This window comes from Egretta garzetta, unplaced genomic scaffold, assembly GCF_000687185.1.
Source record: "Egretta garzetta isolate BGI_Z169 unplaced genomic scaffold, ASM68718v1 scaffold313, whole genome shotgun sequence".
Classification (NCBI taxonomy): domain Eukaryota; kingdom Metazoa; phylum Chordata; class Aves; order Pelecaniformes; family Ardeidae; genus Egretta; species Egretta garzetta.
The window spans coordinates 2870183-2883588 of NW_009259063.1; the positions used below are offsets into that span (position 1 = coordinate 2870183).

Consider the following 13406-nt stretch of genomic DNA (forward strand, 5'->3'; position numbering starts at 1 on the left):
ATTTGACTACTTCTTCACCGTGGAAGAACATAGGTAAAATTTGACTGTAGACTTTTTTTGTGTTCTCAAAGATCCTTAAACTACTTGTTCAGCAGCCTGAGTGCTCTCCAAACAGAGTAACTCCCATGTGTCTAAATAAGTACCATGTTATCTGGAACCTTTTTACTTTTCCCCAACAAGATTATCATTTGCTGGCAATGTTAATTATTTCAGGTGGCTGCCAGCCCGTTGAAAATCTCGCTCACTATAAAGCTTCCACCTGTTCAGAAAAAAGAAATCTGGTTTAAGTTTCCATTATGGACAAAGCATACAGTAATTTCCCACTTAAACTCTTGGGTAAACACTCTGTTCCAGCCTAACCCCAGGTAACCTGTGTTTTTATAATGGCCAGCTTAACCTTTACTTTGCTCCACTATGTGTAGCAAATCTACTTGTATTCGTTTAAAAGCAATTTAGCAGGAATCTGTGAGGAGACATTACTGAGACCTTGATTATTTATTCTGAAGTGGTACAAGAGTATGCTACTCAAAATAGAAAGCACTGGATTAAAAACAGTAATGTGGGTTCATTGTGGGGTGGTTTTTTTTTTCCCTCCTGGCTGTTGAAAATGTGGTTGCCACATGTCAAAATTACATGGTGTCACATTGTGATTTTTTTTTTTTTTTTTTAATACGCAGTCTTTTCTTTCACAATCAGCTGTTGTTATCTACTGATGAAACCTGACAACATGTCAGGAAAAACTTATCAGTTTAGCAAGAATTACACTGCTTCTGGTAAAGAACATCATGTAAGGAAAGGAAAAGTGTTGAATTTTTTTTTTTTTTTTTTTTTTAAATACTTGATTTGGTGGTTAAATCTAGAGGACTAGACATCCCTAGAAAATGATCCCACTAAAACGATTTCTATGTTTGTGCAGATAGCTGTGAAAAGCAAAATACGTTCTACTCAAATGTTAGTATATTCCTGTAGTCTTGTTCACTAAGGAGCTAAGTGAGAAAATTAAAATTCATGTCTAGTCAGGGAAAATTCAGAAAAAATTCTGAATGTTGGCAAGGATTATCCTGAGGAATAGGTGTCTATTCAATTCAGTTTTTCCCTGTTAAGTCACTGGATTGAAAAAACTCTGTTGCTTCTAGAATTGAAATGGGCAACTTAAATGCTTTTTTTTTTTTTTGCATGATTTTGTACAGTTGCACATCCTAATAAGAGTTAAAATGACTGACTTTGCCCCTAAATAGTTCTTAAAAATTAAAAATACCATCTAGAAAAGGCTTATGTGTCAAATGTATTGTTTGGTACTTGTTGAACAGACTGTTCTCATAATAAGTAGTAATTCAACTGCAGGGTTTTAAAGGCAACAAACAGAAGTCTGAGGACACCAAATGTTGCTAAGAATTTATGCATAGGAAGTAGAAACTCCAGATTTTTCTTCTGAGTTTCTTCTAAATAAATTCTGCTCCTCACTTCTTATCCTCCGAGAGGCCAATTCCCCTGCTTTGCTCTGAGCCTGTGGTGTGTTTCACCATGCCAAAAACAACCCAACACTGTTAGGATACGTAAAGCATGAAGGAGTTCTGGTAGACCACAGTGCTACATTTGGAAAATTTTATGGATTTTATTGTAAAAGTTGAGATGGATAGCAACAGACCTTGTTGTAATGTTTTTCTCCCTAGATTGAACAACTTCGTGTGAAAATGTTAGTTTTCCCCTTCAGAGCAGCTAGGCATAAAGGAATAGTTTGGTCAGCTACTTTGTCCTGAATAGATTTGAACTGCAAGCCCTTGTTTATAAGGCACGTGATCCAATTTGTACCCTTTTTTTTTTCTTTCTTTTTTTTGTCTCTTCTGTTGGCCATCTCCAGTCCATTATTATGCTTTATTTATTTTATTTACTTGCATATCTTTGAAGTGTGCCTGTGGTATTCCAGGAGCATCACTGACATTGCTAGTAATTTCACAGGTAATACTGTAAGGACCACCATTGCTCACCAGTATACCTTGCCTCCACACCTCCCCAGTATTGCCTTATTTCTCTGCTTAAAGATTTCAGTGGTCTGTTTGGCCCTGTCACAGTACTGGAAGCTCACGATGGTTATCATCTGTAGCTGCCTTGCTCTCTTCTTCCTCACTGTCAGACACTGCGTAGTTCTCCCCATCTCTGCTTTGCTGGTGCTGAATTTCCCTATTGAGTAAGCACCGTCTGCGTTATGCATTTCTCAATATTTTTGTTTGTTTTGTCTGTGTTGAATCATAAAAAGTAGTTTAAATCTACTATTGTGCTATCTTAGCTATTTTAGATTATTTCTTATTAGTGATGTTCTCCAAATGGCTTAGGAGTGCCAGTTTTGGAGCCTTCAGAGTAAGTGTGAAGAACTGGATTTGCTCTGGCTCACCCTTTGCCTGAGAAATAAGCCAAGTCAGATGCGGAGTTTGAGTTCTGTAAACTTGCAGTTGGTGTGGGCTGACAACTCTTGTTGCCTAGACCTACACAAGAGGCTGTTTGACATAATCTGGCAGTTTAAAAAAACATTTTTCTTTTTCCTAGTGCAAAGGCAGTTTTATTTATGGCATGCAGAGGCTCAGTGATGCTGGAAGTCTGCTGTGCTCAAAGACGACCCGTGGAGTTTTGTCAGAATCCTGACCGGGGTGAAAAACTAGTTTGTCTTTTCCCTTGTGGTGCAATTCTTCTGCTCCGGTTAGCTGTCAGCTCTCTTGAGTGTTTGGTTTAGCCAGCTCAACAATGAATCCAAGTGCGCAAGAACAGTACTGCAGGGGAGAAAACCTGAATATTTTCCTCTTCTTTAGATGGCTGTTGCTGAAGAATCTTGCCAGCTCTTATATGGCTTAAACAGCGACAAGTCCTCGGAGCAGAGGAGTAGGTTTCAGTTTTGCTGGACTTAACCTATTGCATGATTGGAGTGCGTCTTGTGTTTGAACTTAGACTTTCAGAAATACAAATAGGCTTTAAAAAAGTTGTGGGAAATAGATGACACATACTGACATAAAGGGCAATAGCAGCCAACTCTGCAGGCTTTGACTTGTGTCTAAGGGTATTTAGCTGGTGACGCTTAGCATCTCTGCTGGTTTAAAAGCCGTGCTTCCTGGAGGCAGGGACAAAAAGTCTGGTTAGAAGCAGACTGTTATTACAGAGATTTCTGCCCCCCCGCCCCTGTTCCCTTTCCTTCCCCCTCCCCAGTTGCAACCTTTCAGAAATATTTTAGATTTGGGACTTGAGCTGGGGAAGCTTTCCTCTCCCTCTCTCAAGCTTTTGTATGTGTTCAGATTTGATGTGACATCTGGGCACAGTGGAGAGGAAGTGGGGGGTAGGGACAAACACTGGAGAAGTTTCTTATCCTGCTTGTACATAATTAAGGAGCATGCCTCCTGGGAAAAGGGAATAAAGGCACCCCAGGTCCTGCCACGAATTACATGACTTACTGCTGGACCAAAAGTGGGCTTGACAGTTGCCAGAAGGTTGGCGCGGTAATAGCCCACCTACCGGCGGGAGAGTTGAAGGTTCTCCTCCCATCGCTCCCAACGTGAGACCCCACTAAGAGGATCTGCTCTTCCTCCCTGGAGAAGGACAGAGTCCGTGCTCACAGCGAGGCAGAGGCTTGTGCCCAGAGGACAAGGCAGCCTGTACTGAACGATGTCTCACAAAGTGGAAAATATCCCCAAGTGCTGTGTTTGGGGAAGGGGGTGGGAGAGTCATTACAAAGTGTGAAGCTTGGCCTAATGATGACATTCTGATGTGGGTTATTGTTTGAGGATGGAAAAAGCGAGTAGTTCAGACTTCATTGCAGGAACTGTCAGAGATTTTGTGGGTTTGGAAAGATAAGAAAGGTTGTGACAGCAACAAAATGCCATGTATCAATCAGAGTCTTGGCAGTGCATTGCAGCTCTCAATTGAACACAAAATTGGAAATGCCAAATTCTCCAGCCTTTATTGCCTCCCTGTGTGCAAACATTATACAGTATAAGAATGAAATATGTTACAACTTAATTGATTGCTACTATGTCTTTGTAGATTGTATGTTACAGAAATCTACAAATCCCTTCGCTGCAGCAGGAGGGGAGGGCAGGGAAGTACAAATGTGAGTGCAAGGCAAAAAGGATAAAAAAGAGGCTGAGAAAGGAAGACTGTCCATGAGAAAAATGACACATGTGGGTGACACCCATCTTGTTTTAATCTGTAATTTATGGCCAAAATTGCAAAATCTTACTGAGCAGACTGTGGTGGTCCTTCGTTTATACTGGTAGAATGCAATGTATATATCGCCTAATTCAGAGAATGCAATTGAGGCCATAGAGAACAAAAAACTGGTTCCTTTACTTCACAGTTTGATGCAAAGATGTTATGGAAAGTTTACGATTTATTTCTTAAGCACTTAACAAGAAAGAAATTTAATAGCTGCATTTGGAATCACAGAATTCTCCATTTAACATATTGGCTTTCCCCCCCTCCCTTTTTTCTTTTTTTTTGTCTTTTTCCCTCCAGGTGCTCAATACTTGCGTGTAGTGCTTACGTGGCTCTGGCTTTGGGTGATAACCTTATGGCATTGAATCACGCAGATAAACTTCTTCAGCAACCAAAGCTGTCAGGGTCTCTTAAGTAAGTCTGATATGGTCGTTTCTTCTTTCTCAGCCCTGCTTTTTGCTGGAGAGTTCTGAGTTGAAGCTTCCAATGTCTGTAGCTGCTGGCCAATTCTGTATCTGATGCAAAGAATTGCTTGGCCCGCTCCTGTTCTTGTTGAAGCCCTGACTAAATGTTCATTGACACGCAGGAACGTGAGTCCCCTCGTTTGTGTATGAATTCCATGTAATTCAGAATCGATCACTGCTTTTGTTGCTGTTTCTTAATCTCCAGCTATGGGTCCCATGCAGTGGCAGGACTGCCAGGTCTCTGTTGTGATTCAGTTGGGGCTGCACGTGCTGGTGTTGGCACAGCACAAGGGGCAGGAACGAGTAGCTAGGGTGGACAACATCAGCCCAAGCCAGCCTGCTGCTGAAAGCTCGCTTACGAAACTACAGCCGTGGAGGGGAAGGTTTGCTCAGTCAGCAGGGTACCAGATCTTGGATGTGTGTAGGACTGTTACTTCACCTGCTGCTGTTGCTTATACAGGTTCCGTTCTTCAGTTTCTCTTTTTCAGTTCTCATTTGGCACTGTATTTTTTTTTTTTTTTGAAAGATATTCAAAGCTCATTCTGTTTCTCCCCACCAGTTCATATACGTCTCTGCAAATTCAAAAAAGGCAGCTTTAGCCCTATCCTTCTGACCTTGTTTGTGCATTTAATTCCTATGTCATACACAGTATAAAATATAGCAGAGGTTTTTATGGTAGTTGTGATATTTTTCAAAGCTGTTAATGTACTTGTGGAAAGCAAGCTAACTTGTGCTTATTTTTATATGCTGGCAGCATATTCTAGAATGGTCTGTGCCAATTAAATTCTTTGGCTTCCATGCTTCGAACTACTGCAGCAGCTAATCTTTTTGCACAATCATTGTAGAAGCAAGATATTAGAGGAGTTTGCAAGGTAACGTGATTTTGTGAAGGCAGTGTTACCATTATGTAATGCAAGAAATGCTAGATAACAGGTTTTTTGTGAAGACAGAGGCACCCTGTGTCTTGGTCCCAAGAAACTAGGCTTTTGTGCAGATTTGGAATATTGAACTGTTCCTGTTTTCTTAAGTGAAATAAATTGCATGTAGAAAGTTATGTTTGCTGTATCAGATCTACATTGCAGAAGTTATTTTGGATGACTGACTGATAGTACACCTGACATTTAGTAATTCATTACAACCACCTATACAGTCACTTTGAAGTGTACTGTATACAGCTACATAGAACAAGCGTGAACGTTTTTGCTCAGATTCTGTTTCAGACTAAGTATTTGCCAGCTAAGCATGCTCTTGATCAACAGGATTCCTTCTGTTCCAAAGTTGAAAAGTAAGGCTGCTGATTAGCTGAGCTGAACTACAAGTGTCAAACATCAGACTCGCTTAATTCTTTTGCAAAACCTTCAGTTGGAAAGGTGTTTGTGCCCCATGGGACAGGTCTGTAGAGTTGCTGTCCTTAGAAATGCAGCTATCTTACAGAACTAGTTTGATTTTTGTTGAATGTAAAGTCACTTAACACCTCAAAGTATAGATGCATCCGTGTCCTTGGGTGTTTTTGTAAGGATTCCTTTTTTAATTCTCTGAGATAAAGCCATACTGAGGTACTGTCTCTTTGGAATGGCAATTTCTGTGCATAAATAGTCACTGCTCAGGTGCAGATTTTTTTCACATCAGTGCCTAAAAGCAGTAAATGGTAGAACTGGGTATTATGACAGTACTTTATAAGCGAGGTAGCTTCCATGCAAGTGTTTCAAGTATTAGTTTTCATGTGCTCACGTTAAAAACGGCACTCAGTTTGCTTTACCTAACAAATTGTGGGGGTGGTTATGCTGACTTTTGTACTTAACCCTTTGCTGTTGTAGGTTTCTTGGGCATTTGTATGCAGCAGAAGCTCTCATCTCTCTAGACAGAATATCTGATGCTATCACTCACTTGAACCCCGAGAACGTCACTGATGTTTCCCTTGGGATCTCTTCAAATGAGCAGGATCAAGGTTAATGAATCCACACTTCATTAGAACTGGTTATGCTTTCAGCTGCCCTCCTGCTGTAACTTTCTATATAGAAATATAATGATGATGAAGACATTTTCTTTTAAGACTGTAGGTTGTTGGGGAGGGGGGGATGTTTATGTTTTTGTTCTTGTGTTTTTGTTTTTCTGGCTTTAGTTCCTACTTCGGTTTCTTTTGCATGTTTGTCATTCCTTTGAAGTGGCTAACTGTCACATAAATAGAACTTTATATTGTAGCATTCTGGCTTGTTTGAAGGTAACTCTTGAAAGCTGCTTCTGTTAAATGTGCAATTATGGTTAAATTTGGGCTTCATACCTTCTCTTCCAACTGTTTAGTCTCTAAACCAAGCTTTGGAGTACCAGCGAAGTCTACTTCCTGCATTTGGTGAGAGAGAGGAGTGGGGAGAACTTCGTTAATCTGTATCTTAATCTTCTTGCAGTACTTCCAGTTGGGAGTGTGTATTTTGTAACAGAAAAATACTTCAGAGCCCATCACTATAGTTAAGTCTACAGCAGCTCTGATTTCAGTGATACGTCTGCGGTTTAAACTTCACTGTACTCATCTGCAAATCTAAAAGCAAAACGTTAAAGACAGGAAGTCATAAATGGTGTAAGCTCTTGAGCAAACTGATATGTTTCTTTCATGAAGAAAGAAGCAAATTTGTATCTTTTAAAGTTTATTACAAAATAATACAAAAAAACCTCATGGAACATGATGGTGTTTGTGGGTTTTTTTTCTTTGTAGGGTCTGACAAAGGAGAGAACGAGGCAATGGAATCTTGTAAGTACCAGCTGCCATATTCAGCAGAGTACAGGAACTTGGCCAGTTTGGAATAAAAATGTAAGGAAAAAAAAAAATAATTTTTTTTTTTTCTTGCAGCTGGCAAGCAGACCCCACAGTGTTATCCTAGTTCGGTCACATCTGCACGAACAATGATGTTGTTTAACCTTGGAAGTGCTTACTGCTTGAGGAGTGAATATGATAAAGCTCGGAAGTGTCTTCATCAGGTATGGAAAACAAGACAGCTTTAGGGACAAATGTGCTTCCTTCAAAGTGCCATTTAGATCACAGCAAATCCTGGTGACTTCATCGCCCAGACTTACTTGCAGACTTTACTGAGATGCCAGCTCTCTTCTGTCTTTATAAACCAACCTGTATAAGTTACATAAAATAAAGGAAGTCCAAATTTCTTTCTTATGTAAATAGTTCAGTACCACTATGCAAAGCTTTTTTTTTTTTTTCCCCTAAATCGTATCAAAACAGTGGAATATGACAAGGAAGCCATTTCACTTTTTATAAGTTTGTGTTTGTTTTGGGTTTTTTTTTTCTAAATGGCCCAGTAGTAATTGTTATATTTCAGAGGAGAAAGTTCTTGAGGGCCTTGAGTTTACTTCTCTCTAATCAGTTAATAACTCATCACCTTTAGGACTGTGAGAACAAACTACAATTCTGCTGGAGGACTGTTTCTTACCTAACTCTTGCCCCAGGAATTCTCAAGCACTGCTTTTGAAATGTTCCATCTACACTTGGCCGGTGTAATTCGGTCCTTCTTACAGCTGGGACCAATCTCTTTCAATGATAATGTTTGTCCCTCTTTGCATCCATTCCTCTCTGTCAGGAAGACTAATCAAATGCATTGTCAGTCTGCAAACTGAAACAGTGGTCCTCCAAATTACTTCATAATAGTTGTATAGGTGAACAGGTTCAACTTCTGTGAAGTTCTCAACCGTTAATGACGGTTGTCTTGCACTTTTTCCTTCTGAGGCCTCTTAGGGTTGGGCAGATGTCTGCTCTTGGGCTCTGTAGCACGTATGTAAAGCCTAAAGGAGCGTAAGACTATCGGTGGATATAAAATATAGTAGGTCTCTGCATCTACAACAAATCCAGTGCTTTTGGGAAGCCTCACACATTAATTATTTTGTATGCCCACATTAATTATTCTGTGTGTGCAGTTACACTGTATGAGGGGGAGCAATGTAGAGCACATATCCTTGACTGAAATGAGATGCATGGCTCCCATGGCTAGTTGGGCCCCGCTGAGCAACAGAACAAAGGCCAGACAAGTATTATGAAGTGTTTAACGAGTGAGATTCCAGCTTTATTTGCTGAAATGCTGAGGCATTTGAGTTAATTGCTGAAAACTGCTTGTTAAGGGAGCTTTAAAATTGGATAATTACCAGTTGTCCATTCTGAAGAGCACCTGAGAAAGACTTCCTAAACAACAAAACTCACATGGTGGTTCAGAGTTCCTGAGCCAGAGTGGTCCAGCAGGTCAGGGCCAGGGTGCTTGCAGAGACTAACCTTTGCACAAAGGGAGAAGGCAGGCACTGAGGAATGGGGTATTTCCAGAACTTGGCTGTGGTGGGTTTTTTGGGGAGGGGCAGTTTGGGTTTGTTTTTTTGTTTGGTGGTGTGTTGGGGATTTTTGTTTGGTTGTGGTTTTGTGGTGTGGTTTTTTGGGTTTTTTTGGTTTTTTAAGGACTAAGGGATTTGCTTTGCATTTCTGTCCTCCTAATTCTCATGTTCCCTACTTCCTACCATACCATAAGGAGAGTTTGGATTCTGGACTATGGGGTGCAGATTATAGGGGGATGAGAAGGATCCTCTGTTATTAGTGGTCAAACTGTGTCCCCAGTATGAGCTCCTGGTGAGATCAGGTCTGTCAGGAGCTGTTCGCTCCCTCTCTGTCAGAAGCATAGACCCCATGTTACTACTGGGTGTTGAATCTTGAACTGTCAGATGTGAAACACTGAGCAGAATGGTTTCTTCGTGGTTTAGTGGATGGCCAGATCAGCTGATTTTTATTTAGCTTGTTAACTAGGTGGTTTCTTCTGAGGGAGCATCTCCTCCATCTGTTTCTTGTAAAAAGGTGCAGATACCTGGTTGTGGTACCTGGCATCCCTGTTGTAAATCATCTTCTTGTGCCTGTTTTCGATACAGAATCAGTCCTGTTACCTTGTCATCATTTGTGCAGATGTGTCCTTTCTCACAAAATGGATTTAATTGTACAAACTTATAGAGACAAATGTGCATTTTTCCTGCCCCCTCTGTACTGGGCACTTACAGAAAAGGTGGACTTGCAGGATTCAGTCTTACTCAGATCATGGGAGTCATCCTTGTACTAGGGTTATCAAATTTTCACATTTGAGATGTAGTTGAAAACAGTAAGTTTCAGAGGTTGGGACAGAAATTCTTTCCTACTTACCATTTTTCTTTCTATTCATGGCTGGGCATTACCATGCAGAACCACTGGTGTGGTACTTAAATACCAGTATGATGATGATATTCAGTGACCTTGGAAGAGGGAAGGCAAAGGATAAGGAGGAGGGAAATAATATTTTCCTTTCAAAGGCCTGGTAGTCTGTTTGGGGTTTTTTTGGTTTGTTTGGTTCCCCCCCCCCCCCCCCCCTTTTTTTTTCCCTTCTTACTTTTTCCACCCCGTTCACACTAAGATTTGAAAGTGCAGAGGGCCCTTCTGTTTGAACTGAAGGGAATGAGAAGCAGAGTCTGGTGATATACGGTGTGATTCTGGGTGTAGAAGCTGGTGAGACAGAAAGCAGGGACCTGTCTGGGATGTCTGGAGGCAGTTCTGCAGAGCTGCGGTGTTCTGGAGGCTCTTGGCTCAGGACACCTCTCAGGGGAAGCACAGGGACCTTCAAGCCAAATAAAATCAATAGCATGTACCCGGTGTGCTGTAGATCAAGAGCGGGGGGTTGGATCTGGAGCTAGTGTAGAAGACAGCTTCATTGACTTCATAGCTGACTAATATTTGTATGTGGAAAGCTAATGAATGATCCTTGTGAACTTTGTATTCTGAACTTTGGAGCAGTGGAGGTTACCTTCTTCACCTGTCATCTCACCAGAAAAACACAGTAGATTGGCCCAAGAATCGCAGACTCGTATTAGCATAAGTACACAGCAGATGGTGCTGCTAATTAGTGCGAAACAATCTTGCAAGGCAGATAATATTTCAGTCTCTTCTTGCATGCATAAACCTAATACAGTGTATTAGTTTGAAAAACCTTATCTTAGTTTCAGAATTGTTATTTGGTTTTGCTGGCTAAGGTGATGGTAGTAGTCATGTCAAGAGGTGCTTTCTCTGAGCTAGATGTATTTCTCAAGCACTTCCTCTCCCCACCCCTTTTTTCTTTTTCAATAAGGCTGCTTCGTTGATCCACCCCAAAGAGATCCCTCCAGAGGCTATTCTGCTGGCTGTATATCTTGAATTACAGAATGGTAAGGAATTGAACTTTTTTCCCCAACATTAAAATCCCTAATTTAACATGTAAGCTGCAATGTTGAATCTAATTTGGTATTTTTAACATTTTGGATTTTTCCTTGAAGCTTACAGCTAGCCCTCATAGGCAAAATGTTAAAGCAGATTCTTGAGTTTTGAAATGTTCTGTCGACCTAGGTTTGGGATACAAGGGGAGGAGGGCAGTAGTCATCATTCACAGTCTTCATAGAGTTGTGCCAGTATTTTGAACGGCACCCTTTTGGCCCTGTCTCCCTTTTACTCTGCTAGGGACCCATGGATCCACACCTTCATTTCTGCTGCTTATTGCCGTTCTGTTCTCACACATTCCAGACTTCCTAAACCTTCATCTTCTGAGCTGAAACCTTCTATACTTTGTGCAGAAACTGGCAGCCTTGGATAGGCTCAGTAAAACCCTTGATGAGGTTTATACTCTAAAGAGGGCTTTGACAAAGCTTTTCTTTAAAAGACAACTGCAATCCAAGTTTCCCAAAGAGAAGCCATGGCAAGGGCTATGTAGCAAGTACTGTAACAAATCTTGTAATACGGGTAACTCTCTCTTCCAAAATCCTTCCTTTTGAAGGTTCACTGTGTTTGCATGGAGAAAAAAACCTCTACATAATGGGAAACTGGAAAGATTGCACTTGAATTCTGCAGTGCGAGCAGGCTGGTGCAGCTGCTGCACCATTGAAGCTGTCGTGGTTGCGGAGCTGTGCCCCTTGGGGCTTCATATCCGAGTGTTGTGAAACGTCCAGTGTGCTTGTTCCCCTTCGGCTGTCTTGCCGGCAGAGGGCTCGAGCATTTGTATTCAGAATTGTGACTTCTACAAAGCTTTTCTTACAAAGATGTTTGTAAGTTGGAATTTTGGAAACCTTTCTTTCTGCAACAAAGTGGCACAGAGCAGAAGAGAGCAGGAAGTGGGATTTATGTCTCTCACACCCTTCTAAGTATATAACCAAAGGGAGCTAAAAGTGGGGGGTTGGGCCTATAAATGCCAACAAAGTGGTGCATCTCTTCTGAGCCTAAAACTTTAGTGAAAGAAAAGTATTCGGTAAGAGGGATAAATGTTCTTTTCAGAACTTAGTGGGGTTTCTCCTATAATTTTATAGGTTTAATTTTTCACAATAATTAATTTTTCCATTTATATTGGTATTTATTTGAAGGGCCATGCATGCAGTTGAAAATCAGATTTCTTTTGTTTTAAAACCATGTTTTATATAACGCCCTTGCCATTTGCATTCCAATCTGTAATGTCACATTGCGAGGGCATTTTGTGTGAGAGGCAGAGTCTTGCTGTGCGGATGGGAGAGAGAAGAGTTGCCCTTCAGGAATTTAGAAGGTGCTGTGGCATCTTCCAGCTCTGAGATAAAAGCTGAATGTCTCCAGCTAAGAACAGGTAGAATCAAGCAAAAATAAGTCATACAAAGGTACTACTTTTTTTTTTTTTTTTCTTTTTTTTAACCAAAGGTTCTCTTGTAGGTAACACGCAGTTGGCGCTGCAGATCATCAAGAGAAACCAGCTTCTCCCTTCTGTGAAAACGCTCTCCGACATGCGGAAGAAGCCTGTTTTTCAGCCAGTCCACTCAATCCAGCCCATTCAGATGCCAGCTTTCACCACCGTTCAAAGGAAGTGAGGTTGTGCTCCAACCTGCTGCTGCCCTGCCCATGAGGGCTTGGGATTTTGTATATTTTTTTAACCTAGGACACCTGCATACCCCAATTGCTGGAGTGTGTTCATTTATGTAAATTTTTAATAAAACATGTAAACAAAAAGGCAGGCTTGGAGGTGTTTGTAAAGGTTATTTCATAAAGGAAGAGAAGAAAATCTGTCTTGAAGGTGAGTGGCAGTTTACTTCCTTACCAGAAAGGTTAACCAAGTGAGTGTCAGCTCTTTTTGAAGAGAATAGAGGGGAGGGAAGTGACTGGCAGGAGAATACCCAGTACCTGAACTGAAGTCCTAAAAAGGAGGGGAGATGTTGTGCAGTATAGGGTCTGGGGCTGCTGTGTTTTGACGTGGATGAGCTCTCGTTTTGTATGCCTTGAAGAAGAGGGTTTTGCCCAACTTTTTGCTACATTCCTGTAGCGGCTGTAGTTGAAACTGCCCCTTCAGGCATATGGGTGAGCGCATGGGTGCCCCCCTCCCTGCCCAAGTTCCCCATGGTTATCATCTTTTACTATTTTAAGTAAGTATGAATACCACAGCTTGTGTTAACAGGACAAGACCCTGGCCCCCAGTGGTAGCAGCATCTTTCAAATAACCTTTCTCTCCTCCTTAAAACTAGCAGCTGGGCTGCAAGGGTTAGCAAGTTGCAGGTGCTAAGTGGTTGTGTTGCACTGCCATAAGGCTGCCAAGCAGTAGTGCCTTGGTATGTGTTTGTAGAGCAGTAGTAAAAGCCACCCCCTGCAAGAAAAAAGCCCCTTTGGCATTTGCATGGTCATGATGGCAGCACCTTAGTGTGAGGGAGAGTGAGCTGGTGCTGACTGAGCCTTGGGACCAGGGTGCATCTGCTGCCTCATAATGTGCT

General features: G+C 41.4%; 1 protein-coding gene across 6 annotated transcripts in view; it reads left to right on the top strand.

Annotated features, from left to right (window-relative positions):
* The window catches only part of CNOT10 (CCR4-NOT transcription complex subunit 10), a 35799-nt gene extending 23165 nt beyond the window's left edge, over positions 1–12634 (top strand). Inside the window, exons 14-20 of one of the 6 annotated variants that reach the window (XR_004841495.1) lie at positions 4498–4611; positions 6479–6609; positions 7372–7407; positions 7507–7634; positions 10787–10862; positions 11465–12277; positions 12361–12451. Coding sequence is in view for 3 of the 6 variants with exons in the window: in XM_035890706.1 (XP_035746599.1) it covers positions 4498–4611; positions 6479–6609; positions 7372–7407; positions 7507–7634; positions 10787–10862; positions 12361–12515 (640 nt within the window). In the remaining 3 variants the exon portion in view is untranslated. Of the gene's footprint in view, positions 1–4497; positions 4612–4866; positions 5122–6478; positions 6610–7371; positions 7408–7506; positions 7635–10786; positions 10863–11464; positions 12278–12360 lie in introns of those variants that run through there. The other 5 variants (XR_004841496.1, XM_035890706.1, XM_035890703.1 and 2 more) reach the window with 5 other exon arrangements.
* Positions 12635–13406: the final 772 nt, after the last annotated feature.